Source organism: Arvicola amphibius, chromosome 7 (genome assembly GCF_903992535.2).
Source record: "Arvicola amphibius chromosome 7, mArvAmp1.2, whole genome shotgun sequence".
NCBI classification, from domain to species: Eukaryota; Metazoa; Chordata; class Mammalia; order Rodentia; family Cricetidae; genus Arvicola; species Arvicola amphibius.
The window spans coordinates 4945661-4972153 of NC_052053.1; the positions used below are offsets into that span (position 1 = coordinate 4945661).

Genomic DNA, 26493 nt, shown 5'->3' on the forward strand with positions numbered 1-26493 from the left:
TTATTCTTTGGTTTATTGGAATACAATAGTTTACCAAATAGGTTTTTTTTTTCTTCCTTTAGGTATAAGCAGAATCTCCGTGTCTTAATGCTAGATCCTATCTAACCAGATATACAATGAGATCTCTAAAGAGTGGTACAAACCTTCACATGCCTGTGTCAAGAGGATTTTCGTCCATTCATGTCATGCATACATGTGTTTACATGTAACAAGTTGTGACTCAACAAATAAGCTCAGGACATTTAACAAAACGAAGTCTGAATGAAGCTGACTGATGCTTCAAACTACTTCTGCTTCCAAAACACTGAGAATGTGCATAATTTCATAGAGACCATGTAACATGTCGGCCATAGCTAACGATTTTATGCTAAGTTTATTGTATATGTCATGTTTACTGTAAAGTAGGGCTTTGAGTGCTACCATTTCAGAGCTCAACTCACCTCGGCCATTCTGCTGGTGATCTGAGATATTTAGGCAAATCTTTAAGATGGCCTGCTGAGTGAGGCTTAGAGATCAGGTGCGTGGGCCCATGCCACTCTGGCTGTCGGAAGATGATGTGACCTCTTCAACCTTTGCACGTAAGTAAAGGCCAGCCTGTCTGCATCCTGAGGACAAGGGGAGGACTAGGCAGCATGTGGACCTTGGGTCTCGAACCTGACACTGAGAGGCCTGAACAAACTGCTGCTCTTGTTTCCCTGTTTTTATTGCTCTTGTATCGAGCTGACTTGTTTTTCCCCTTTCATTGGTGTTTTTGATCTTGGTAAATGCAGACACCGTCTTGAACTCTTAGCACTTCTGCTCTGGAGAGCAGGGTTTACCCAGGCATCCGACTGCAGAAGCAGGTTTTATTTCTCCTGAATATAGAAAATTAATGTTTCATTCCCTACAAATCAAGCTAGAGCTCACGCTAAGGAACAGATTTCTATGGCAGTAATAGAGGGGGAAAAAGTGAGCTTGACTGATGACCGCTAACTAGAACTAGTTTATCGGGAGGGACTCACAAGCCTCTGTCCCTTCCTGAGGACCTAAGGGGTTAAAAGTTGCTGGGAGTAGGGGTGGGGGTGGATCTGGAGGCTCAACCCCTCCTTGAGTATCTGTAGACTAGAAGGGGTTGCAGGGAAGGGAGAGATATTTTCTTCAGTACTGTGGCCACTGGGAAGTGGTCCATCCTGATCTAGGTAGCCCCTCACCCACGCTCCTATAACTAGTTCTAATTAAACTCACAAGTTGACCAAAAGGAATGAACTTTTAAAAAATTGTATAAACGGTAGGGTATTGTTCAGCTCTTTCTAGAACACCTATAGTTGCTGTGCCAAGAGCTTCATAATCACCCTTTAAAAGCACCCGGTTATTGTTGGCTTCCAGTTAGGACTAACATTCTCCCCGAGCGCTTGCACAATATAGTCTTCAGGCAGTGGCCTGGCAGAGCCCCGCCACCGTTCACATGCAGAAACGGCTATTTAATCATCTCTCCACTTTCCCAGGAACAGGCAGCCTTTTCTTTAGTGCTAGCCCTGGCCGACAAATATTTGAGGGGCCAAATACCAAGAAGCGAGGATGTGAACAAGAACACGGGATGGAAAGAAGTAAAAGTTTTAAGTTAGGACTAGAGAGAAAAACACGATTCTAAGGATCCTTCATCGTGTCGATACCAAAAGGCATTCTGCCTAGCTTTGGGAGAGAGTCTGTGTTACTAATTTTATTTAGCGATAGCCCAGTTGTGAGTGCTAGTGAAATCTTAGATTGTCCCTAACTTATTTTAATCGGTCACCTTTTGTCTCCCTTTTTACCAAACTTTGAAATAGTTGTTTGAAGAGAAAAATTGACCATGTTTTCTTTGGTCCTTGTCTTTCTGTTAGGTGTTTAGGAGGAACTTAGAGCCATTGTGTAGACATATACTTTTGAATAATGAAGCACTAACTGTAGTCTATACATTTAAAGACAGTCACAGTTCAGAGATGCAAACTCTTAGCTGGTTCCCCCAAACCATGGGTTCCCCCAAACCATGGGTGGCCCAAGACCATGGGTTCCAGCAGAGAAGGGATGATTCTTTGGCTGCATTATTGACATAGGAGAGGATGTCCATTCCAGATTCATCTAACCCAGTCTCAGGCTCAGTGTGCCCCGGAGTTCAGTCTTCCCTCCCTACTTACTCTTCTCTAGCATGCTTTGCGCTGTTGTGGGGCTTTACTACTGTAGCTGTTCAGGCGTTGGATCTGCCTGCATCCTGCCTTTCTTCCTGCCCGGTGGTCAGTGGGTATCAAGAACTACTGCTCTGTTCGGAATCAGGTTTCTTTCCTTCTCTGCCCGTCATTCTCTCTGGGCTCACCGACAAGGGCATTGATGATGCAGCCATGGCTGGCTCTCTTATCTGAACTCTTCCTCTTTCATTTTTCGGCAAGTTTGCTTAAATCCTTTGCTCGCAGGAAGTCAGGACCACGAGGGGTTGGTTCACCCACTGAGACAATGTGCCTGAGCTAATGGGAGCTCACCAACTCCAGCTGAACTGGGACTGAACGAGCATGGGATCAAACTGGACCCTCCGAATGTGGCTGACAGTTGGGACAGATGGAGGGGCCAATGATAATGGCACTGGGATTTGTCTCTACTGCATGTACTGGTTTTTTGGGGGATCCTATTCTCTTTGGATGCACACCTTCCTAAGCCTGGATGTGGTGGGGAGGGCCTTGGACTTTTCACAGGGCAGGGTACCTTGCCCTCTTTGAGGACTGGAGGGAGATTGGGAGGAGGGTGTGTGGGGAAAGTGGGTGGGAAGTGGGAGGAGGGGAGGAAGTGGAAATTTTGATTGGTATTATTTATATAGTAATAAAAAAGAAATTTAATTAAAAACAGCAAAAAAAAGAAGTTACAAGCATTAACAGGTCAATGCCATAATTATAGTGTGGAAATTAACAACAAACACACAATTTGTCAAATTACACACACACCAAAAAAATCCTTTGCTCGCTTCCTTTAGATCCACCCCATCTTCCTTGCTGTCTAGACTCACCGTTTGCTTGCCCCAGTCTCTGTTCTAGTCATGGAAGACATTCAGGTCCCATGAAGAGTGCTGGATTCGTCACCTGAGTCCCTCTGCCCCACTGTTCTCACATAGGCTCTTCCAGAAATCTCTGTGACTTCACTAGAATCTCTTGAGAAACAAAATCTAGCAAGCACCCAGTATCTACCATTCCAATTCAGGATAATTTTGATGGTGGAATTTCAAGTTTTGACTACCCAAGAAATGATCAGAAAGCTCTGCTCTTCTCTTAACAGTCCTGACAATTGAATCCTTTACATTTTAAAAAACATAGAAACATCTCTGGCAATAAGAATATGAAATAAGGAAAATGTTCACCTTGGCTCAACTGTTTCAAAGAAGTCCCTCCCCACCAGAAGCTTTGTCTTTTTATCTCATCTATACCTTAAATGCTAATTTTTTGTTGTTGTTGCTGCTGCTGTTGTTGTGTGTTTTGATTTGAGACAGGATTTTCCTGTGTAGTTCTGGCTGTCCTTGAACTCACTCTGTAGACCAGACCGGCCTTGAACTCACAGAGATTTTCCTGCCTCTGTCTCCCGAGTGCTGGGATTAAAGGTACGAGCCACTGCAGTACCATCACTGCCCAGCAAATGCTAAATGTTTTAAATGTGGACTAATACAATTCATTCATACAGGGGGATTATTTTATATAAATTGTACACATTGTATCTCATCATTCTTCAGGAATAGAAACACTGGCCTACTACTTTACAACTTGGGTACATTTATCATGAATAAAGTTTGAATAGGATAAAAGTCATCAAGTTAATGACTTACATAAGATGCTTGTAGAGCCAGGTTTGTTGTTTATTCATCTATGTGGGGACATCTGTCTTTCCTTAGATACAGCTTTTTTGCATGTTAGCTTGTGGCCATGTGTGTAGCTCAGTAACATGCATGAAGCCCTGGGTTCTATACCTAGCATCCTAAACCCTTCCCCATGTATGTTTTATTTGACCTGTGAGCAATAAGGACAGAGGGAGAGTGCTGGTTTTGTCGAGCTAAGTAGAGGCGTTGAGCTCGTTTAGCATTAAGGGTTAATACAAGTGTGTGCAATTCTTGTATGAGAGTGTGAGCTGAGTGTCAGCAAGAGTCCACGGTTAGTTACTGTGTCTCTCAGCGCGGTACTCTGTAGGGACACACAGCACAACTCATTAGAGGCAGTCTCCTAATTAGAACACAGAAGGCCATTATCATTACCATTTTCTGGAATTACAGCCTCGTGAAAAGAACCAGTGGCGAATTCTAATTATTGCCACATCCATTAACTGTACTGGCTTGAGTGATCTACCAGCGCTAGGCTTCCTTTCTGCTCAACTGTTTAGTCTGCACTTAATACAGGGCCTGGAGTTCTCTCTGGCTTTCCCAGAGACTCGGCGCCAGTAGAGTATGACACAGCCGGTCATCGACAAGGTGTATTTAGTTCAATCTGTCACAAGGTCACGCATGTTGGGTCAGTGCCTAATATTTATGTGCTTATGAAATGCAAGAACTCAATATTTATGAAATGCTAACATTTTATGCACAAGTGATGAGGATTCATGAGTAAGAGCTTTCAATCATGTCCAAGAAAGGCCCTCATCCTTACTCAACCCCCAGGAGTGGGGTCTCCTCACAGCGCTAATGAAGGACTATTTCCCGGAGACACCCAGTTCTCGCCCACGTCAGGCTGTCCCAGAACCGCATTCTATCGGTGAGTTCCTGGAGTACTAACCCTGCTATCATTCTCTATTCTGTCGCCTTGCAGATTTTCCTATGGATTCTAGTACTGGACACTGCAGAGGGGCTAGCACCGGTGAGTACAGGGTTGGTCCTGGCTTTCCTTTGTGGGGTGATCCATCTTTGATATGGTCTTTTTTTTTAAAAAAAAAGATTTATTTATTTATTATGTATACAACATTCTGCCTCGATGTATGCCCACACGCCAGAGAAGGGCGCCAGATCTCAGTACAGATGGTTGTGAGCCACCATGTGGTTGCTGGGAATTGAACTCAGGACCTCTGGAAGAGCAGCCAGTGCTCTTAACCTCTGAGCCATCTCTCCAGCCCTGATATGGTCTTCACATGTAAGTTGTTCTTGCGGATACTTGCGTCCTGTTTTAAAAATAAACATAAAAGTGATTTCCTTACCTATATTGACTTTATTTTTAGTGTTAGTATATTAAAGTTGACCTCTTGGTTTACAGTTTGGTTTACAAAATGTTAATGAATATATAAACTCATGTAGTCACAGTTCGGGATAATTCATATATATATTATATATATTCATTATATATTATATAATGCAAGTTTTACCTGCTTTTAAGCACTAACTGTTCTCTGGCACTATGATATCTGTCTTTGGGAGACAGATGGAATCTAGGATGGCACCTTTAATGGTAGAATATATACTCTTTCAAGATTATTTCTTTTCACTCAGAATAATGTCTCTGAGAATCACTGAAGTTATCAACAATCCATTCCTTTTGTTGAAGAATAACTCATTATTTGGGTGTATACCATTTACTTATCTCTTTCCTATTTGAATAATATTCAGGTTGTTTTAGTTTGGGGCTTGCATAAAAGGAGCTACTATAAATATCTATGTACTTTTGTGTGAATATTAATGTTCATTTCTCAAGCGTAAATATCCAGGGATAGGATTGCTGGTCATGGAAGTAAGAGTTTATTTAACTTGGTTAAAGAATGCAAAACCGTTTTTAAAAATACCTGTTCAGGGCTAGGGTTGTAGCTCAGTTTGTATGCTTCCTAGCATGTATGGAGCCCTGGCTCCAGTCCCCATTACCATGTGCTGGTGCATGCTTGTAATTTTAGCATTCAAGAGTTGGAGGAGAAAGATCAGAAGTTGAGACCAACCTGGGCTACATGCAACCCTGTCTCAAGGCAAAACAAAACCACAGATATGACTATATATCACACAATAAACCTTTTAATAAAGTGCAAAAAGGTACAAATAAACCAAATAAGTCAGTGTATTTTTGTAGGCACTGTCTTGTAAAGACCACACACCAGGATAGTTAATGCTAACAGTGTTCTAGAAGCTTCTGAGTCACGTTGCTTTACCATGCAACTGCAGCTGCTAGTCAGCGCTCCAGCATGGCCGTTAAATTTTGCCTGGCCTTGAATGTCGGGTGAATAAAGCCTGCCTTTTGTTGCCCAGCGCCTTTCTTTGCTCTTTGTGATACACACAATAGTTTTCAGTTTAATTGCTCACACTGTCCACCACTAAACACACCAGGCATGATTCTTCCGTGTTAGTGAGTATTTGGCTTGTTTTCACTTTCTGCTACTGCGTCTGAAGGCTACAGAGTCGCTTCATAGTTTTTTTGTTTGTTTGTTTGTTTGTTTGTTTTTCTGGTAATTTTCACTGATGTTGGTCAGTATGCTATATTTTGTCAGGTACCTTGTAAGTGAAAGAGAAACATGTGTCAGTTCACGAGTAGGGTTTGAAGTACAGATGTTCACTCCTTGGTGACATCCATGGAGAATTCTCCTCAGGTTGGCAGGTATTTGATCTCAGGTCCTGTCCAGCAAATGTAGCCTCCCCCCCCTCCCCCCAACCATTCACCTTATGGAAAAGTAACTATTTAGAACTATTTAGAATTTTTGAAAATGAAAACTTCATTTTAATATAATGCAGGGGTGGAGGGGGATGGGAGAATATAGATGGGGGGCAGGCAGCCATTCCTCTGATTGGTACTGTGTGCTCATTTCAATGCCCATGACTCGTTTTCCATGCTTTACTTCATCTCCCAGTCCCTCACCCTCACCCTGATCCGGAGACAGGGACTAAAATGAAGAGTATCCCATCCACACTCACAGAAGATCCATGATGAGACCCTGCTTTAGGCAGCTAGGCTGCAGATGCTCTGCGGGGACCCATAGCGACCGAAACCTTGCTTTCCAGGGGGTGCTCATCCTGGGTGCTTATTTAAAATAGCTTAAGTTGTGGTGATACCATGAGGCGCATTTCCTGTTACATAGGAGCAGTCAGACATTGTTGGTGCCACGCGACTCTGAGCATCACTTGTTCTGTTGTATCTGTGTAAAAGAAACTAAAACACCCATTTGTTTAGTAACACAATTGGTCAGGCAGTCTTGCTGTGTGTGTGCGCGCGCGCCTCTGAAAGTCATGGTTAGAGCTTCAATGTGTCTATGAGCAAAGACATCAATAATACAGCATACAAAGCTGGATCCTCTTGGAGCAGGGTGCGGTGGTGGATGCCTTTAATTTCAAAAAATTGTTTAGAATTTTTGAAATGAAAACTTTGCTGGGTGGTGGCGACGCATGCCTTTTAATCTTAGCACTCGGGAGGCAGAGACAGGCAGATCTGTGAGTTCAAGGCCAGCCTGTTCTACAGAGAGTTCCAGGACAGCCAGGGTTACACAGAGAAACACTGTTTCAAAAATAAAAGCAACAACAACAAAACCCAAACAAACAGACAGCCCCCAAACAACAATAATAGCAACAATGTAACAAAAACAGATCCACCTGGAAAACTACAGAGGCAGTACAGTGTTCCTGGGATCGGCATTTTCTGTCCCCTTTTCCAGAATGTTTCCCAGTATAATGGGGGCAAGGAAAACAACAGGGGAGCCAGAGTAGATGTTGTTTAGGGGGGGTTGAGGTGGGGGAGGGGGAAAGGTGGGGAGAAGGGAGGGGATAGGGGGAGGGGGAGCAATGACGTAGTCACATGTTTTCAAAAGTAAATGCAGTTTGTTCACACTCAGAAAGGCGGCAGCTGAAAAGGCTCATGCTAAAACAGGAAATGAGGAAGGCACGAAACTATTATAACCCACATCAGGACCCCTCTCCAAAATGTCAAGCTGTCTGTGTCTGGAATTTGGGAAAGACGTTATTTCCCACTAATTAGTCTAAGTGCCTTAACACTTAACATTTTTCCCTTGTTTTCTTTGGAGATTATGACTCTGAACAGCTTCCAATTTGTGAGCGTATTTTACTGTTATGAATCTACTATCATAAAAGAAATAGATGTTCTGTGTTTACCTTGGGCGGGAGGTGGAGAACAATTCAGGTCCATTCTGCTGAGTCACTTTGTCAGATCAACATGGAAAATTAAGAGGAATGTTTAATTCATTGAAGAAAAAAGTAATTTTTTGGTGTTTTGTTTTGTTTTGTTTTTTGCTGTTGTTTTTGAGGAAGGGTCTATGTAACCTAGTCTGGCCTTGGACTCCCTAAGCAGCTGAAGGTGAGCTCGAACATCTGATCCTCCTGCCTCCACCCCCCAAGCCCTGGGGTTACAGTTAGCGCCACCACACTTTGTTTTAAGCATGGAAGAGGTACCCAGGCTTCTGCTAGCAAGCACTCCAGCAACTAAGCTACAGTCGCAGGCCAGGATGTTAACCTTTAAATTGAAGTAAACCAAAAATAATTCTAGTTTTCTATATGTAATGACAACTAATGTAGGAGCATTAATATTAAAAAAGACACAAACATTTCCAGGGAAACAATAGTTGATAAATTCTGATGTATCGTTGTATGTGCATGGCCCAAATGACTTCATTGGTCTCTCTGGAGATGGATATCAGAGTACATTGACCTCTGCTCTCCTTTCTGCGAAGTTCTGCTGACTGCTGAGGCTGGATTAACCAGGCACAGCTGGGGAAATTAGCATGGGTAAATGTTGGTGGTTGGTTTTTACTCCTTACTATTTGGGGGCCCACCACCCAGCTCCCAATCACACAGGGCCTTATTCTTACTAATTTATAGCCAGCCGTCCTTAGCTTGGCTTATTGTTGCTTGTCAGCTTTTCTTAAATTATCCCAACGACCTTTTTCCTTTGGGCTTTTTCCTTTTCTTACTTCTATATGTCTTTCCTTCCCTCTTACTCCATGGCTTGCCGTGTAGCTGTAGCTGCTCCCAGGCCCTCCTCTCCTTTTCTTGCTCCTTCTCTTCCAGATTTCTCCTACTATTTATTCTCTCTGCCAGCCGGTCCTGCCTATCCCCTCTACTGCCTCGCTATTGGCCATTCAGATCTTTATTAGATCATCAGGTGTTTTAGACAGGCAAGGAATCACAGCTTCTCAGAGTTAAACAAATGCAGCCTAAACAAAAACAACACCCCTTAAAATAATATTCTGCAACTGGTAAATGGTGCCTTTTGTGATTGCACTGCAGTTTCCATTGACCGGAAGGTCTTCCCCCAAGCCATCCACCACATGGAAACTGCCACTTCAAATCCGTTCACATTCTTTCACGTTCTCTCCCCCGAAATGTTAGCAACTTTGTCTTAGTGCTCCTGTCCCCAGGCACAGCGCTGCCCAAGGCTCCCGTGCTCCTGCCTCTTGTCCTCCCTCTGCATAAGGGTTCATTCCTGGTAGAATTCTCTGCTCACAGAGCTTCTTCCTCATGTCTTTGACTGTGGTTCTGCCCGGTCTCCCAGGAAGAATAGCGTATTTCTATTTCTTTTCTTTTCTTTTTTTTTAAGTTTTTAATTTTTTTTCTCATTTTTTTATTAAAAATTTCCATCTCCTCCCCTCTTCCTCCCCCTTCCCTCCCCTCCCTTCCACCCATACCCCCACTCCCTCCCTCTCCAAGCCAAAGAGCCATCAGGGTTCCCTTCACTATGTTAAGTCCAAGGTCCTCCCAACTCCCCCTAAGTCCAGGAAGGTGAGCAACCAAACTGACAAGGCTCACAGTGAGCCCGTCCATGCTGTAGAGTTCATGTTCATTGCCGTTGTCCTTGGTTTCTCAGTCCTCCTCCACCATCAGCCACATTCAGAGAGTCTGGTTTGGTCCCCTGTTCCATCAGTCCCATTCCAACTGGACTTGGTGGTCTCCCGTTAGATCTGTCCCACCGTCTCAATGGGTAAACGCACCCCTCACGGTCCTGACTTCCTTGCTCATGATCTCCCTCCTTTTGCTCCTCATCAGGACCTTGGGAGCTTAGTCCAGTGCTCCTATGTGGGGCTCTGTCATTTTCTCCATCCAATGCCAGGTGAAGGTTCTATGGTGATATGCAAGATATTCATGAGTATGGCAATAGGATCTGGACATTTCTGGCACCCTCTCCTCAGCTGCCCAAGGAACTAGCTGGGGGCATCTTCCTGGACACCTGGGAACCCCTCTAGAGTCAAGTCTCTGCCAACCCTAGAATGGCTCCCTTAATTAAGATATATAATTCCTTGTTCCCATATCCACCCTTCCTATATCCCAACCATCCTATTCCCCCAAGCTCTTCCCATCCTCCACTTCACACTTTTCTCTTCCCATCCCCCCATCCCCCATCCCACCCCACCCCCAAGTTCCCATTTTTTGTCCGGCAATCTTGTCTACTTCCAATATCCAGGAGGATAACTATATGTTTTTCTTTGGATTCACCTTCTTATTTAGCTTCTCTAGGATTTTATATGAATTATAGGCTCGATGTCCTTTATTTATGGCTAGAAACCAATTATGAGTGAGTACATCCCATGTTCATCTTTTTGGGCCTGGGTTACCTCACTCAGGATGGTGTTCTCTATTTGCATCCATTTGCATGCAAAATTCAAGATGTCATTGTTTTTTACCGCCGAGTAGTACTCTAATATGTATATATTCCACACTTTCTTCATCCATTCTTCCACTGAAGGGCATCTAGGTTGTTTCCAGGTTCTGGCTATTACAAATAATGCTGCTATAAACATAGTTGAACGCGTATTTCTATTTCTTATCTCCCTCTCCTATTGACATTTCAAATAGAATGCACTTAGCAACAAAAACGATCTCTTAATTGAAATTCTCCACCTCGAAAGAGGATGGGGCGTCATGTCCTTCCTAGGCTCCCAGCGTGAGAGTTTTGGAGTTGGTTTTAGTCCAGCCATCCTCCCATTCTTCAAAGCGTAATGGAAAGTGGTTTCCCCAGACCTCCTGTACACCAAGCGCATATCTAGAGATAAGGCAGGTGACAGCCCGGCGTCTCTCCTTCCTTCTCGTCCTTTCCGTATGTGACATTGCAATGGCAGTGGAGCCCATTTGCCCCTTTGTTTTTTGACTTTAAGGACATCACAAGACACTTAAGGGAAAACAGAATTGCATTGGCTCATATTTTAGACAATATGAATGACTCTTAGACCCCAAAACATTGTGGAAAGCAATTTATTTAAATATTTCTGAAAATCTAATCTGGAAGAAACAAATGGAATTTCCTCTTCTTGGTGATGCAATGTTAGTCTTTGCAATCTTAAGCAATTTCCTTTTTTTTTTTTTTTTTTTTTTTTTTTTTTTTTTTTTTTTTTTTTTGGTTTTTTCGAGACAGGGTTTCCCTGTAGTTACTAGAGCCTGTCCTGGAACTAGCTCTTGTAGACCAGGCTGGCCTCGAACTCAGAGATTTGCAAAGCACAAATCATTATGAATTGAGACCTTTATTACAAAATTTGAGGTTTGTTTTTATAGCTGAGTTGAGCCCATGTTACTTTTGGTTTTCAAAACTTTTTTCTGCTACCTAGGTTCACCAGTCAACTTCATCGTATTTTTCTCTAATCCAAAATAAAATCTCTCTCTCTCTCATTTCCTCTCTCTCTCACTCCCCCCTCTCTCTCCCTCCCTTTCTCCCTCCCTCCCTCCCTCTCTCTGTCTCTGTCTCTGTCTCTGTCTCTCTCTCTCTCTCTCTCTCTCGAACACACACACACACAAAATTTACCTCATGCAAATATTCAGAAAATAAATATTATTTTAAATATCTGATGAAAGCTGCCAGGTCACTTCATTTTATGGAAAAGTGAAGGGAATGTCTTGTGGTTTTTATGTCAATGGGATTTTACTAAAGTTCAGTTTAGAACAAAACGGACAAGTATCAAGTGATGGCTGCCCCGAGTTTTGACAATGTCTGCACCTGTGCAGCCATCACTGACACGAGGATGATGAAGATTTTTGTCCTCCTTAGAGATTTCCCAGCCTACACCAGCAGGGTCCTAATTTTCATGTCTATAGATTAGTGCCGTTACATCTTCCGCTTGTGCAACTAGATCACCCCTACAGTGCATCCTCTGTCCCCGGGAGCTTTTGCTTCCGAGATTTATCTACTTAAGCTGTGTCGAATTGTTTTCAGTGTATGATGATGCACCTTCAAATGGCTGTAACACTAGTAAAATTAGAAACTCCTGTCTAGCCCTTTAAATTTTGTTCCCAGCTCAAGGGAGTTATTGGTTTCTGATTCTGCAGGAGTTGTTCTTAGGATGTCCTCCCCAACTCCCCCCCCCCCCCCCCACTTCCCGTTTTATCCCTGAGATCAGACAACTAGGATTCTGATGGCCTTTGTTTTTAATATCCCAAGAACAATAAGACTCTAGAGATTTTCCATCAGGTATCCTTTCGATGACTTTACTATCAGGGTGAGGGAGTGTGCTTGGCCCTAGGGGTGGACTCTCCGGATGTTTTCCCATCTCCTGTTTCTGGAAGGGTAGTGGAACAAACCTTCCAAAGTGCACATTGTCTGTAGGCCATTCCCCTTCAAAAGTTGCTGGGACAAGCCTGGCATCTGTCCTGTTGCTGTTCAGCTGATTTTTGATTTAGCAGATGGACCAAGTCCTAAGTTCTCGTCACCTGCCACCCTGTTCTGCCACAGTCTTTCTCTTCCACGGCAGGCTCCACTTCGCCGTGTAGTGATGGTGCTGGCTTTATAATCTCCATTTCGAGAATCCCACACTCTAGCTACTTCTGCTCTTCCTTTCAAATGATTCATCCTGAACCGTAGCTTACTTTCCTTACTCCTTTTAAGACAGCCTGCCCATCCACTACCATTTACCCTCTGTCCAGCCTCTGACTTCTTCATTTACGTGAAATTGTGTTGTCTATGGGAATACGTGGTTTTCTTGAAAATATTTTTAATTCCCTTTTTCTCTTTTTGTGGCAACTCCTCAACCAGAGCGATGGAGCGAATCCCGGAAATGTGTGACTGACACACTTTGGGAGAGAAAGCTCACTGAAGAAGCAGTTTGTGTGGCAGTTTTCCCCTGCACAGTTTGTCCTTTCATTTGAAGCATCTGTCTTATTCTTCTTTCTGGAGACATCGACAGCTGTGTCCCTTATCCTCATGCCTCACATCTGACTCCATCCCTCCATCCGCCAACCAGAGAGTAAACGCTGCGCTGCAGAGAAAGGGCTCTCATCCTCCCGCTGACAAATCCATCATCCTGTCAATGTCGGCACCCCGTGTCCTTATCTCCTGTGCAGTGGATAAGTCTCCTGGCTTTCAAAGCCCCATTCTCCTGGTTTTTTTTCAGGGCTCTGTCATCTTCTTGCCAATTAAATTCAATGGACCCTTTTATTTCTCAACTAACTTCGGCTTTGAGGCTCGTTTGACACAGAGATCACCCTTCTTCCCCCTTAGAATTTCCTGTTTTTCCAGCTCTGGTGACTCCATACCCTCCTGTTTCTTCCCACGTTTCTGGATGCTTCTCCTTGGTCTCCTTTGTGTGCTTCTCTCTCTCTCTCTCTCTCTCTCTCTCTCTCTCTCTCTCTCTCTCTCTCTCTGTCTAAATGAAGTTAGCAAGAAGTACTTGACTGGGTGATCCTAACTCACTCTCTCGATGTGTATTGGAAGACCATTTCCACAGAGGAGCGTGTCAGCCAGAGTACTTAGACGCATTGCAAATGCGTAATATGCTTCTTTTCCGTAACACACACACACACACACACACACACACAAAGTTGCAGGTTGTTGTCTGGGTGTCATTATGTTGTGCCCTCTGCACTGGCTTTGCTGTCCATCAGACGTCCTGCAGTCCTGGGACAGAGCCTAGAAGGTGACACACGGCAAGTAAATATTAGCCCAGCAAATACACGAATGCACCAGCCACTGGAAGGCTTCGATAAATGTTCTCCTTCCTTTCCCTACTTCGTGTTTAGAGACGCTTGCCTGTCTAAAATAGAGGACACTACCTTTTCTGCAGCAGGAAGACACAGGCATGGTATGGTATATAGTAAAAGATGTCTAAAACTACTTAAGGGCAGGCTTATGCACTGCTAGTTGGCAGTGGGAAATAAATACGTCAAGGTCAGAGTTGAGGGTGTAAATCTTCGCATTGTATGGATTTATTTTGTGGCTCTTTAAAGCTTGCCATGGCTGTCTCCTAAGTGTCTTGGAGAGGAAGGAAGGGGGCACGTGGAGCTTGGGTCAGATGTGCGCTTTCGGCACAAATTAAACCACGCTCTGATCGCGTCAGAATGGTCAGTCAGGAAAGAGCAAAGGAAATGTAATACACGGAATTGTATTTTCTCCTAACCCTTACCTTTTGGCCATAACTCCTAAGTATAGACTGGAGATATTTTCTTAGAAAAGTCAAAAGAATATCTACTGAATCTTCCAAAGTAAGAATTGGCTTGTGGGCTGTTGCTATCCGGTGAGGTTAATTATAGTCTTCCAGCTGTGAGAGAGATCAAAATCAGTTCAAACGAAGGTCAGCACTAGTTGGAACAGTGTCTCACACTTAGGCTTCATCTCAGACCAGGTTGTATTAAACAGCAAAGCCCCAGCCAATACAAATTTTATAATCGTGTAAGGTCTTTAGAATTGTTTCGACCTTTCAAACCTATATAGAAATAATATTCTACTTGTTTCTAGTAAATGAGGCTGCTATCCTGAGGAAACCTAGGTGTAGAAGCCCCAGTAGTGGCTCTTCCTTCTCAGAAATCTCACTGCAGAGATCGTAGACTGTGAATGAGCTCAAATACTGTGGAGTAACTTGGGGCATCTCAGTGCTGGGGACAAAATTCAAGCTTGGTTACTAAGCTGTAGCCCCGCAGGTCTGGTTCTGTGGGGCGCTGGGCATGTTAGCTTCTCTCGTTTGTTTGAGGGTGATAAACTCTTGTTTCTATTAGCATAATAAACAATATTTCCAGCAGAGTGGCTGAAAGAACTGAGTGGAAAAGTGAAGATAGTATAAAGTGTTATCAAGGTGGAGTCCTGGTCACGGCCACAGTCCAGGGAATTGTGTTCAATTCTAGACTTTGAGGGGAATGATCTTCTAACATCAAAACTATCTGCATTTAATTTTATCACTCCATTAAAAAATCAGCCCCTTTAATTAAAAGTTCCCCTAAAATAAACCACCAAGGGAGCCTCTAATTCCTTTATAAGATTTTATTCTTAATATATAATATTTTATGCAAATTTGAGTAATCATAGAGCTAAAACTTCATAGTCCTTGTCTGACCAGGAAACTGGGAAGGGGAGAATACTACCAATCCACTAGCAATAATGGTAGTTCTCTTGGTTCAATAAAAAGTCCAAGCATCGGGAAATCAAACATCATTTCACATCATGCACCCCAGTCCCACTTGTCTCCCGCTCCTTCCGTATCCCACAAATCTGACACAGCCCTTGTAGTGTCCCCCCAAAGAAAACTAAAAACAAAGTGATAAATATAACATAAAAATAAAAACAAGTAAAACATACAAATAAGAATATTAGTTAAACAACAAAAAATAGCAGAAAAGTAAATAAAAAACCCCCACTTCGCTGTTCCATCTTTCCTGCCTCTCTGTCCCCTCTTCATCTGTCTGGTGGCACTGGGAGCGGCTGTGTACCATGCAGTACACACTTTTATCCAAACAGCTCTACTTGCAAACATCCATTGTGTAATGAGTTGTTGGTCATGGTTTCTGGCACACCATCAATACTGGACCCTCACCGAATCTCCTCTTGGGTATCTTTCTGTTGCCCCGAGTCACGGAGATCCGGTGACCGTGGTTCCGCAGGTCATAGATGGGGTAGAGGTTGAGGAGTGCCCACCCAAAGCCCTGGGTGTGTGCCTGGGTAGCAGCTGATCTGATCTGACCTGGTCACTGGGACCACCCATTTCAGAAGAGAGCCAAAGCCAGCTCACCCATGCCTGTGGTGAAGGGTGAGACCAGCTTTCCCAAGTGCTCTCCTATAAGGGGCAGGGTCAGCTTTCCTGTGCTGGGAACATGGGGGTCTGCTGTCACGGGGTCCAACATACAGTTCAACACCCAGTTCATATGGGCATCTGTGCCAACATGGGCAAAGGACATCAACACAGATAAAGGGTCATATTTTTATGCAGTGTAGCAATATTCCCTTGGTTGGCAATGAGATTAGTGAGTACAATGCAGAGAAGCAGCCCCTGGTCCCCAAGAATATATTTGCCCAGCTCATTAGCTCTTAGGGAATAGTCTGTGTAGAAGGAATACATACCACGATGTAAAGGCCTTCTTGAAATATTCCTAAATCACTTTATAATACAGTTAAAAAGAATCTCTGCCTGTGAAGTTTGATGTAATATCTTTGCTTATGCTTCAAGCAAAATTATATCAGTAACAATATCAAATTAGAATCAATTTAGTTACAGTTGGTATATATTTTTAACTAAACATTTTTTATGAAAACAGACAATTTCTGAAGATTAGAAACGTATAGCTAATTTATCAATGTGTATTACTTTATTTTGTTTTTTTCAATGCTGAGAACCTCCTGCCCTGAGTAACAGGCTGTGTAGACAGAGGGACAGCAAGCTAGTTCAGGAGAAAACCATCAGATGCAGGACTGCAGCAGCATCTCACTGCCAGGTTCACAGGGTCTTCCTTAAAGCGCGCAGGTGAGGTAGGAAAGTCACTTACCGTTGCCTGTTTTCCAGAGCGCTGCAAATGTAAGCCTGTCAGAGCAACACAGAAGACCTATTTCCGGAACAACTACAACTACGGTAAGGACACCTTCCCAGTCCGCTCCCAGACTCTGTGTCGGGAAACCTGCGTGTACGTTATCTGTATGTGCTTCCGTGCACGTCAACGGGCAGTTTAAGTGTAAGGCTTAAAGACCAAGGAGGACGCCAGCAAGGGTGTCCTCGGCTGCAGCTGATTAAAATGTTATCATGGTGGCAGCGTTCTTGTCAAGTGCCTGATGGGCTTATCAAGCATTTTTTTTTTAAAACCAAAATATTGAATACCCAGAGATCAGTTTCAAAGAAGTTCTCGTCTCTGGGTCGGTCCCTGGGTTGCAGCTGAGCTCCCCTGGAGTGATGAAGGACACTGGAAAGCCATACTTACTGGTTCTTGACATCCATCGAAGGGGAGGGTTTGCTGTTTTACTTAACCAAACATGGCACTGAGATAAGGTAAATGCTAATGGAAGAGCCACCTGTACAAACAGAGCTGGCCGACAGGAGGGGAGGATGCTATCTCTACCAGGGACTCTTTAGGTTCTTTCCACATGTTATCTCATTTAATTTCCCGAGGTTCGTGAGCAGTCTTCTTATCCTGGTTCTATGAGTAATTTTTGAGCCAAAGCTGCCCCTTCTTACGTTATGCATAACATACTTTTGGGTACTGTTGGCCTCTAACAAACATCACTCTCATGTCAATAAAAATCACTGCTGTGCCGGGCGGTGGTGGCGCACGCCTTTAATCCCAGCACTCGGGAGGCAGAGGCAGGCAGATCTCTGAGTTCGAGGCCAGCCTGGTCTACAAGAGCTAGTTCCAGGACAGGCTCTAGAAACTACAGGGAAACCCTGTCTCGAAAAACCAAAAAAAAAAAAAAAAATCACTGCCGTGTTTCAGAGAGGCAGTCAGTAGAGCTCCCAGGTCCCCTCTGTGTTACTGCACTCCACAGACGTTTCCTAGAATCGCTTTTGAACAGAGGATGAATATTCCTTATCCAAAATTCTTGGGACCAGAGGTGTTTAGGATTTCAGACTTCTATTTTGTATTTTGGAATACTTGTGGATATGCAATAATCTTTGGAATAGGGCTGAAGTTTAAGCATGAAATGTGTTTTCATAGACAACATTTCCTGAAGGTGATTATAGGGGCATCTTCAGTTTCACTGGGACCTGTCTCAGGAAGTAGAATTTTCTGTTTGTAAAATTCTGGCAGTGGGGATGCTCAGTCTGTGGATGAGGTTGACAGGGTCAAGCCACTCTCTGATCTTTAGTTATTGAGTAGACATGGGTTGCAGAGTCCTCGCAAGAGAACTGTGTCATTAAAATAAGAATGTAGTCTTCATATGCCTTATTTTAGAGGATATACAGCATAGAGAGATTTATTTCAACTTCTGAAGATTGGGGACTTGGAAGGAGAGAAAATTTAAAAACCACGACAGTAATATTGTTTAAGGATCGCAAGGAAAGAAACTCCGGGGGGGGGGGGAAGGTGGGCGAATTTGAATGCAACTTCTTTCCCAAGTTTCTCTTCAGTGGAATAAGTTTTTATCTTTTGCTTAGAAGTTATTTATTTTTAGACTCTGTACTTTAAAGGCTAGCCTCGAATTTGTTCTGTAGCCCAGGTTGCCCCTGAACTTATATTCTTAGCCTTTCTGAGTTGTGTGCATGTGCTTCCTGGCCCAGCTGAATCTTATCTTCAGCAGAATCTTAGCTGCTCTTGGTTAGTGCAGATGGACAGACCAGGGAGGGGCAGACATCCCAGGGATAAAGGTTGAGTTGTCGAAGAATCAAATGCTGGACTGTTTATCTGAAGACCCCTCCCCTATGCAACCTGATGTGACTGCAGGGGAAAGAAGGTCTTTGTTTTCAGAAAGCTAGCCTTTTAAAGATTTGTAAAGGTTATGTGAACTTTTAAATATAATCATGATAAAAAATAAAAACACAGTTTTGTACCAGGACCTAGCAGTGTCGGGGAAGTGCTTGCTGGACATGCACGGAACCCTGGGTGAGATCATCAGTCCCACTTGACACTGGTTGTGGAGTTCAACATCATCCTCTGTTACGTAGCAAGTTGGAGGCCAGCCTGGGGTACATGAGAGTTCATCAACAAACAGGCAGCAGCAGCAGCAGCAGCAGTAGCAACAACAACAACAACAACACACACACATTAAAACAACAACAACAACACACACTTTAAAAAACACCAGCAACAAAGAATCTATCCCAAGAGATGAGTCATTTCTATGTCTTCACATTCTACTTCCAACGTTCTCTAGCTTCCCTGTGAACGCAGTAGCTGGTGGTACTCCTGTCATTAGAAGTTCAAATACTAATCACTACCAATCACTCAAGAGATCTTAGAGAAGGTAGCTGAGCGAGTATTGTGATATAAGATCGGCTGTGGAAGCCGGGCGGTGGTGGCGCACGCCTTTAATCCCAGCACTCGGGAGGCAGAGGCAGGCGGATCTCTGTGAGTTCGAGACCAGCCTGGTCTACAAGAGCTAGTTCCAGGACAGGCTCCAAAGCTACAGAGAAACCCTGTCTCGAAAAAAACCAAAAAAAAAAAAAAAAAACCAAAAAAACAAAAAAACAAACAAACAAAAAAAGGATCGGCTGTGGAGGATCACAGGTGATAAAAGGAGGAGCCTTGTACGGTGGCTTACACCTGTGTCTGTCCCAACACGGTAGTAGAGCTGAGGGGACCAAGAGTTCAAGGCCAGCCTCACCTGTACAGCAAGCCCAAGGCCAACCTAGGTTTCCCCAGTCACAACTGGGGGTTAAAAGGAGGGAAAATGTCCTTTTTTCATACTCAGATACTAACCAGGCCACCCATGAGTCAAAGATTAGCTTTTGGGTGGAACTTACAGATTCTTAAGGCAAAACAGGCTAGAAGGTAAACCATGGAATGGAAATATTTTTTTAGTATACTGACTTTCTCTTGAGGTACTTGCATGTATCTACTGAGAAAACAAAGTACAGGTAGGAACAATTGGCAGTTCCTATAAAACCGCTGCCTCATTCTTGACAAATTCAGTAAAACGTTGTGCGTTTTACCCAAATTCCTTGGATAAAGTAGGTGTTGTGGAGAGGTGTTTTCTTTGGAGTAGGTGCATGTGCTAAAAATTTCTAATGGAAACAGCGGGCGCCCTGGGTAAATAAATCATTAGCTCGAGAACATTTGCACAGTGCACCCAGTGCTAATGACGGCTGGGTACTGTGAAGCACATTCATTTCAGACAGGACTCACACAAACACGTCTGCTAGCTGGCCTTCAGAACGCCTCGTCTGGAGGGAAAACTTATCTCTTGTCAAAACAGAGGGCCGAGAAGACAGGCCAGGCAGGGCCAGCTGGGCAGTTCGGCTTTGTCTGCCACAAGCTCTCGTTCTTACACTGGAACAAATGGAGACTCCGAAGACTGAAACAAAAATAAGGCTTTATCCTAAAGATGTGCAAGTTGTGGGACGTGAATCTCCGTCCTGTGCATGACTTAATGGTAGGCCATTAAGTTCCTTGGATCAAGTTGGAACATAGGTGGAAGAATGAGTTGCCAGCCTGTTTTAGGTTTTCATGGAGGGATTTTTCAATCTTGTATAGACCCGAACACCTAAAATACCTGGGAGAGTCTGTGCATGCCTACCTACCAAGAAAGCCTTCCCAACGTGGATTCACTAGGATATATTGTGTTTCTTCTGTGGACATTGTACTAATATGACAAGGCTTCCTGAGCAATGGCTATTGACATTTTATTAATTGGCATCTTCACACTTTTCTTAAAAAAAAAAACAAAGCTTTGCTGTAAAAATGCTTATGTATCAGAAGAAGAGATCTCCACAATATGGCTCTTCCAAAGGGAAAGCAGAAGACGCGTACTCTGTAGATTCTGGTCACAGAATGTGATTTGCAGTGGAGGACGGTTTGTCTTTGGACTGAGAAGGGAAGCTGGGTCCTGTAAGAGCAAGAGCTAGCGTAGTACGATAGTTGTATCGCAAGAGGAGACGGAGGCTACTCGCAGGATGGAAGGTTCTCCATGACACGGCAGGACCACAGAGCAGATGGAGGAGACAAGTTCTGGTAGCCAACTTTCGTTCACGAAGAAAGTTCAGTCCACCTAAAAGACATAGAAAACATGGTAGTGACATGAAGGGCCGTGCCGATGTCTGCGTGCTGAGCTGAGATGAAACCGGTTAAGAGATTGAAGAACCCGTTTGCGAACACTGCCGAACAGGACTGCGTCGTAACCCTGAAGAGATCCCGCCTCGAGAAAAATCAATCAAGGGAAGAAACAAAGTAGAGATTTGAGCCCAGGCCTTTCCACAGGGTGGAATCAGTGTAAGCCAATTCCTCTTGGCAGCAGTTGGTGCTGCACACATGCACATTCATACATCCCAAGTGAGACTTTGGAGGGAAATTAGAACAGACTACTCAATCAACTCTGATTAGCTAAGTGGGTTTTTGAAAATCAAACACTTGTACACACACACATGCATATAGAAACACCAGTATATGCATACACAGATACATATATGTATTTAATTTCATTAAAGAAAAAGGTCTGCCTTACTTCTCCTAGCCATTGAGTATGAACTTGAAATGAGTTGACTAGAAAGAATTCTCTTGGCTCTTTTGCAATGGTGTGCCTACTTTGGGTCATCATAGTAATTGGATTCCCTTTCTTTTACCCAGTCATCCGGGCTAAAGTTAAAGAGGTTAAGACAAAATGCCACGATGTGACCGCCGTCGTGGAGGTGAAAGAGATCCTAAAGGCGTCTCTGGTGAACATCCCCAGGGATACCGTGAACCTCTACACCACCTCTGGCTGCCTGTGCCCCCCACTTCATGTTAACGAGGAATACGTCATCATGGGCTATGAAGACGAGGAACGCTCCAGGTAGTCACCCTAAGAGTTCAGGGTCGCATCTTTACTTCCCAGGCATTACGTTTCCCTTTACACATCTTGGTGTGATGCTCTTGTCTTTTCTACTTCCTTGGGTGCTGTAACTATATTTTAATTTTATATATTGGATACAAAAGGATGTAAGCATATTTGTGGGTATGAGTTTTTCTGGAAAAAGGGATTGTAGCTTCACTTATTTCTAAAAGGGGTCCATGACTCTTTTCAACTCTATTCTCTATTCTAGAATAAACATATTTAGTCTTTCTTGCCACCAATTCCTTGACTTTTTCAATAACATACTTTGGTTTTTCAAAAGTGGTCATTTGATTTTCAAATCGCAGGTTACTCTTGGTGGAAGGCTCTATAGCTGAGAAGTGGAAGGATCGACTGGGTACAAAAGTCAAGGTAAGATTAGATTTTATATTTCAAGTAGTAACGTACTGGGGCTGGGGACTTAGCTCTGTGGTGGTAGAATGCTTCCTTCGCAAGCACCCTCCAAGTTTCAGTCCACAGCTTCAGAAAAAATAGTTCTGCTTGCCATTATAGTCCAGAGAAAACCATCTCTCATATAAATTAAATAGTTGCCCTCAACTTCATGAGAATATTAAGACCTGATATTCAGACACATATGCATAGATATATACACATACATTGAATATTCTAGGAACTGAAATTGTCTTTAATGTCTATTCATTGAAGGATTGAATTCGCTGTATGTGCATCAACGCTCTGGCTGCAGTTGCCCGCCCTTCTTGTGAGACTGCCTGTAGCACGGGCTGGTGTCACACTATCATTGGAACGGCAGCCTCCTGACAACTTAATTAGTCTGCCATCGGTAGGGTATCACTTCCATCTCCACGTTCGTTTAGTGGAAGTCCCAGAGGACTGTTCTAATGCTCACATAACACTTCATTTCGGGTTGGAAAAAGGAGGAGGAAAACACGCCTTTCCAAGAATTCTATCCAGAAGCTTTATCTAAGAGTCTTTGATCAGAACAGGTGTTGTGTTGCAAGAGTAGGGAATAGAAGAATTTTATTGTTTCTAAACAAATTGTTCTTCTCCGGGAAAGGAAAAAAAAAAAAATCAATGAGTAACGTACAGACATCAATTCCTATGAACAAGTCGCTGCCACTGTCATCAGGGAAGAGGGGATCCGGCCAAATTAAGTCCTGAGAACTGCAATGTGGCTTTCATATTTCATATTAAGATCCTAGAATTTATATATCAAAAAAATCAAGTAGTGAATTACTTATTAAAAAAAGGTTTTCATTTTTTTATTATTGAACTAGCCCATCTTTTTCAAAGCGGAGAATGAGCGAGGGAAATGCATAGGAGGCTGAAGACTCCTAGGATGTGTGCTGGGGTGGGGGTGGGAATTGCACCAAGCATAATACACCCTCTTCTCTTGGAAGGCTTGGGAAGGATTTACAAGGGAAGCTAAACACCCCTAGGCAGTTGATCTCACACATCTGGCACTCAGCACGGCGGACACATGTGAGTTGAGGTGACCTACAAAAATGTGGAGGGCGCGACTTCATAGCTAGGGATGATCTACCAAGCTCCTTCCGCCCCCAGGCTTTCCTCAGGAGCGCGGTTCAAAAGCCGACCGCCAGCGTTCCCTGCTTTCATCTCTCGTCAGTGAGCCCGGTTTTAGTTGTTAGTGGAGAAATGGCTCTGCTTCCCAATACCGGGATTTCTTTTCATGCTTCCAAGTCTGTTTCTGCTTCCTAGTGCAGAGCAAGCATTTGTCCTAGATTCCTGTACCAGTTGGAAGAGCATCAGCGTCTCTGCTGGCACGCGTAACAAGCCTGGTTGGTTATGTTTCACTGGGATGCATGGCTCGTCCTGATTCATAGCATGTTGGATTGACTTTCCCTCATTTCCTACAGGGCGCTCACGGTTTTGGATGTTCCAGACTGAGTTACACACACCTCTGGGACAATAAACCAGTAACTTGAATAAGTTTTTTGTTTTTTTGTTTGTTTGTTTTGTTTTTCGAGACAGGGTTTCCCTGTAGTTTCTAGAGCCTGTCCTGGAGCTAGCTCTTGTAGACCAGGCTGGCCTCGAACTCAGAGATCCGCCTGCCTCTGCCTCCCGAGTGCTGGGATTAAAGGCGTGCGCCACTACCACCCGGCTTGAATAAGTTTTGTTTTTTTTGTTTTTTTTTTGTTTTTTTTTTAGACCGTGTCTTGCTATATAGCCATAGGTGGATGGGTACTTCCAATTTAGCACAGGCTGGACTGGTACTTGCAGTGTAGTGCAGGTTGCCCTCAAACTCTCTGCACTGGCATTTGTATTATTGTAATGTATAATACAAACCGTTATTACAGTGTGCATTATTATTGTAATGTATAACACAATCCATTATTATAGTATGCATTATTGTAATGTATAATACAAGCCATTATTAAAGTATGCGTTATTATTGTAATGTATAATACAATCCATTATTATAGTATGCATTATTATTGTAATGTATAACACAATCCATTATTATAGTATGCATTATTGTAATGTATAATACAAGCCATTATTATAGTATGCGTTATTATTGTAATGTGTAATACAATCCATTATTACAGTATGCATTATTATAGTAATGCATATTATAAACACCAAGCTCTCTTCCTTGTTTTTCTTTTTTTAAATTTTTTTTTAAATTTTTATTTCATATGTCTGAGTGTTTGTGTGTATACATATGCATGAGTTCCTGGTGTCCAAGAAGTCAGAAGAGGGTGTGGGATTCCCTGAGATTGGAATTACAGATGCCTGTGAGCTGTCTCTTGGGTGCTAGGAACCTCTGTTCCTCTGCAAGTTCAGCAAGCGTTCTTAACCACTGAGCCATCTCTCCAGACCCAGTGGGCCAATTTTTAATTCATGTTTCTGCTCTGAGTCAGAAGTTTGGAACAGGAAATACTCTTCTAGATAGAATTATTAGGCTTTTTATTATAGGTTTCCAGTTAACCTGGGAATGTTAAAAAGCCTTTTATGGAGGACTTTTTTTTTGTAGTCCAATCAGAGTCTCTCTTTACAGCTGATTTTCTTTGAGAAGAAGGCCATTTAAAAAGACTTATTACCATTCTCCCGTATACATGATTGTTTGCCTAAATTCCATGACAGCCAGTCATTCAAATCAAGATACTTGAATTAAATCTTGGCTATCTCCAAGATACCTTGGCGATAATTAAGGATCAGATTATTTTTTAAATAGGAAAGCAACAATATTGTGGAATAAATTCAGCCAAGAAGAAGATATAATTTAATAGAAAAATAGCAATAGCTAACGTACTGTTTGCCATTCACTTTGTACATAATTCAGTCTTCAGAATAATCCTATCATTAATGTTATTAATCTCAATATAGAAATGATAAGAATGCCACTGAGTAAGTTTAAAAGGTCTGCGTGGTAAGTAGTATTTTAGGATGAGAACCCGGGTCATCTAGCATTAGCTGCTTGCTACTTAAAGTGAGGTCACTGAACCCACAGCCCAGGGGTCCCATTTCAGAGCTGCCGGACAGGAAGCTGTTCCTAGTGGGATCCCCTGATGATCTCGATGTTCATTGAAGTTTGTCAAGTACAGCTGTTCTTTATCACTTCCCATAGTTTCAAAATGTAACCTCCTTCCAATCCCTTATATCATAAGCAAACACTATTGACATTGTTCATACGAGATACAAGTAAATACGGCTTTTCTTATTAAAACCAATGCATACAACAACAACCAAACAAACGAACAGAAACCTACAACACCTGCATTGTTAAAGCGAGGCAGAGGCAGGGTCATGTGGCTTTGCTGTAATGGTTAGTATTAGGACACTATTCTGGCGACTCCTCATGTTTCCACTATTCAAATCGGTTCACTTTGTGTATGTGTGTGTACATGTTGTACATGCATGTGCAGATGGAGACGAGGGGTCACTGTCAGGTGTCCTCAGTGGCTCTCTACCTTCCTTGTTCAGGAAGCTGACTAACCGATTAAGCTAGACGCACCGACGTGAAGCTCCAGGCATTCACCCATCTCTGCCCCCTGCCCTCACTGCTCCCTCAGCACTGAGATGATAGACTTGTGCCGTTCTACTTGGTCTTTTCCCAGATGCTGGGTACCAAACAGTAGGATGCTATACTTGTGCCATCTCCCCAACCACTTAATTAGCTTTTAAAAGGTTGTGTTGCGCTGGGCGGTCGTGGTGCACACCTTTAATCCCAGTACTGGGGAGGCAGAGGCAGAGGCCAGCCTGATCTGCAGAACTAGTTCCAGGACAGCTAGGGCTGTTACACAGTGAAATCCTCTCTTGAGTCCCTCCTCCCCCGCAAAAGGGTTATATTGATTTGGTCTTAAGAGGATGAAAAATAGCCCCCTTTTCAAAATTATCAACTTAAAACTACTCAAATATAAATTTGGAAAGTACAGATAGTGCCAAATTTGCATCATTCACAGACATGGGATTTGATTCCAAGTTTTGGTATGATGGCATTGCTGAATGTCTTTAGATGAGAGGGTCTCGTCGTGTCTTTTGAGCTCAGAGTGTTGAGCTTATGCCGTGTTGGTCCCATTGTTGTCCTGGGATGGAGATTTTACATTTTTGGAAAAGTGGTAAAACAGTTTAGAGATATGGCTTTGCAATCTCCCTGAGCTGCGAACATCCTAGAAACGATGCCCTTTGTGCTATGCTCGCGTGACTGTTTTCTCTTTTTCTATTTCACAGCGCTGGGATATGAAACTCCGTCATCTCGGCCTGGGTAAGACGGATTCTGGTGATTCCACTCAGAGTCAGAAGTCTGGCAGGAACTCTAATCCCCGGCCAGCGCGCAGCTAAGTCCTGAAATGCAAAAGGCCACACCATGGACTCCCTGCTAAGACTTGCATTGCTGGACCTAGCGAAAGAAAACTGCACGATTGCACTCATTGACGTATTGTTTACTACAGATACCGTGTGGCAA

At 43.2% G+C, this 26493-nt stretch overlaps 1 protein-coding gene across 1 annotated transcript in view; it reads left to right on the forward strand.

Annotated features, from left to right (window-relative positions):
• Frzb (frizzled related protein) overlaps positions 1-26391 on the forward strand; it is a 29157-nt gene extending 2766 nt beyond the window's left edge. Inside the window, exons 2-6 of the mRNA XM_038337869.1 lie at positions 4788-4835; positions 16636-16701; positions 21341-21545; positions 21893-21956; positions 26259-26391. Of these exons, the coding sequence (XP_038193797.1) occupies positions 4788-4835; positions 16636-16701; positions 21341-21545; positions 21893-21956; positions 26259-26369 (494 nt within the window). The 3' untranslated portion in view covers positions 26370-26391. The remainder of the gene's footprint in view (positions 1-4787; positions 4836-16635; positions 16702-21340; positions 21546-21892; positions 21957-26258) is intronic.
• Positions 26392-26493: the final 102 nt, after the last annotated feature.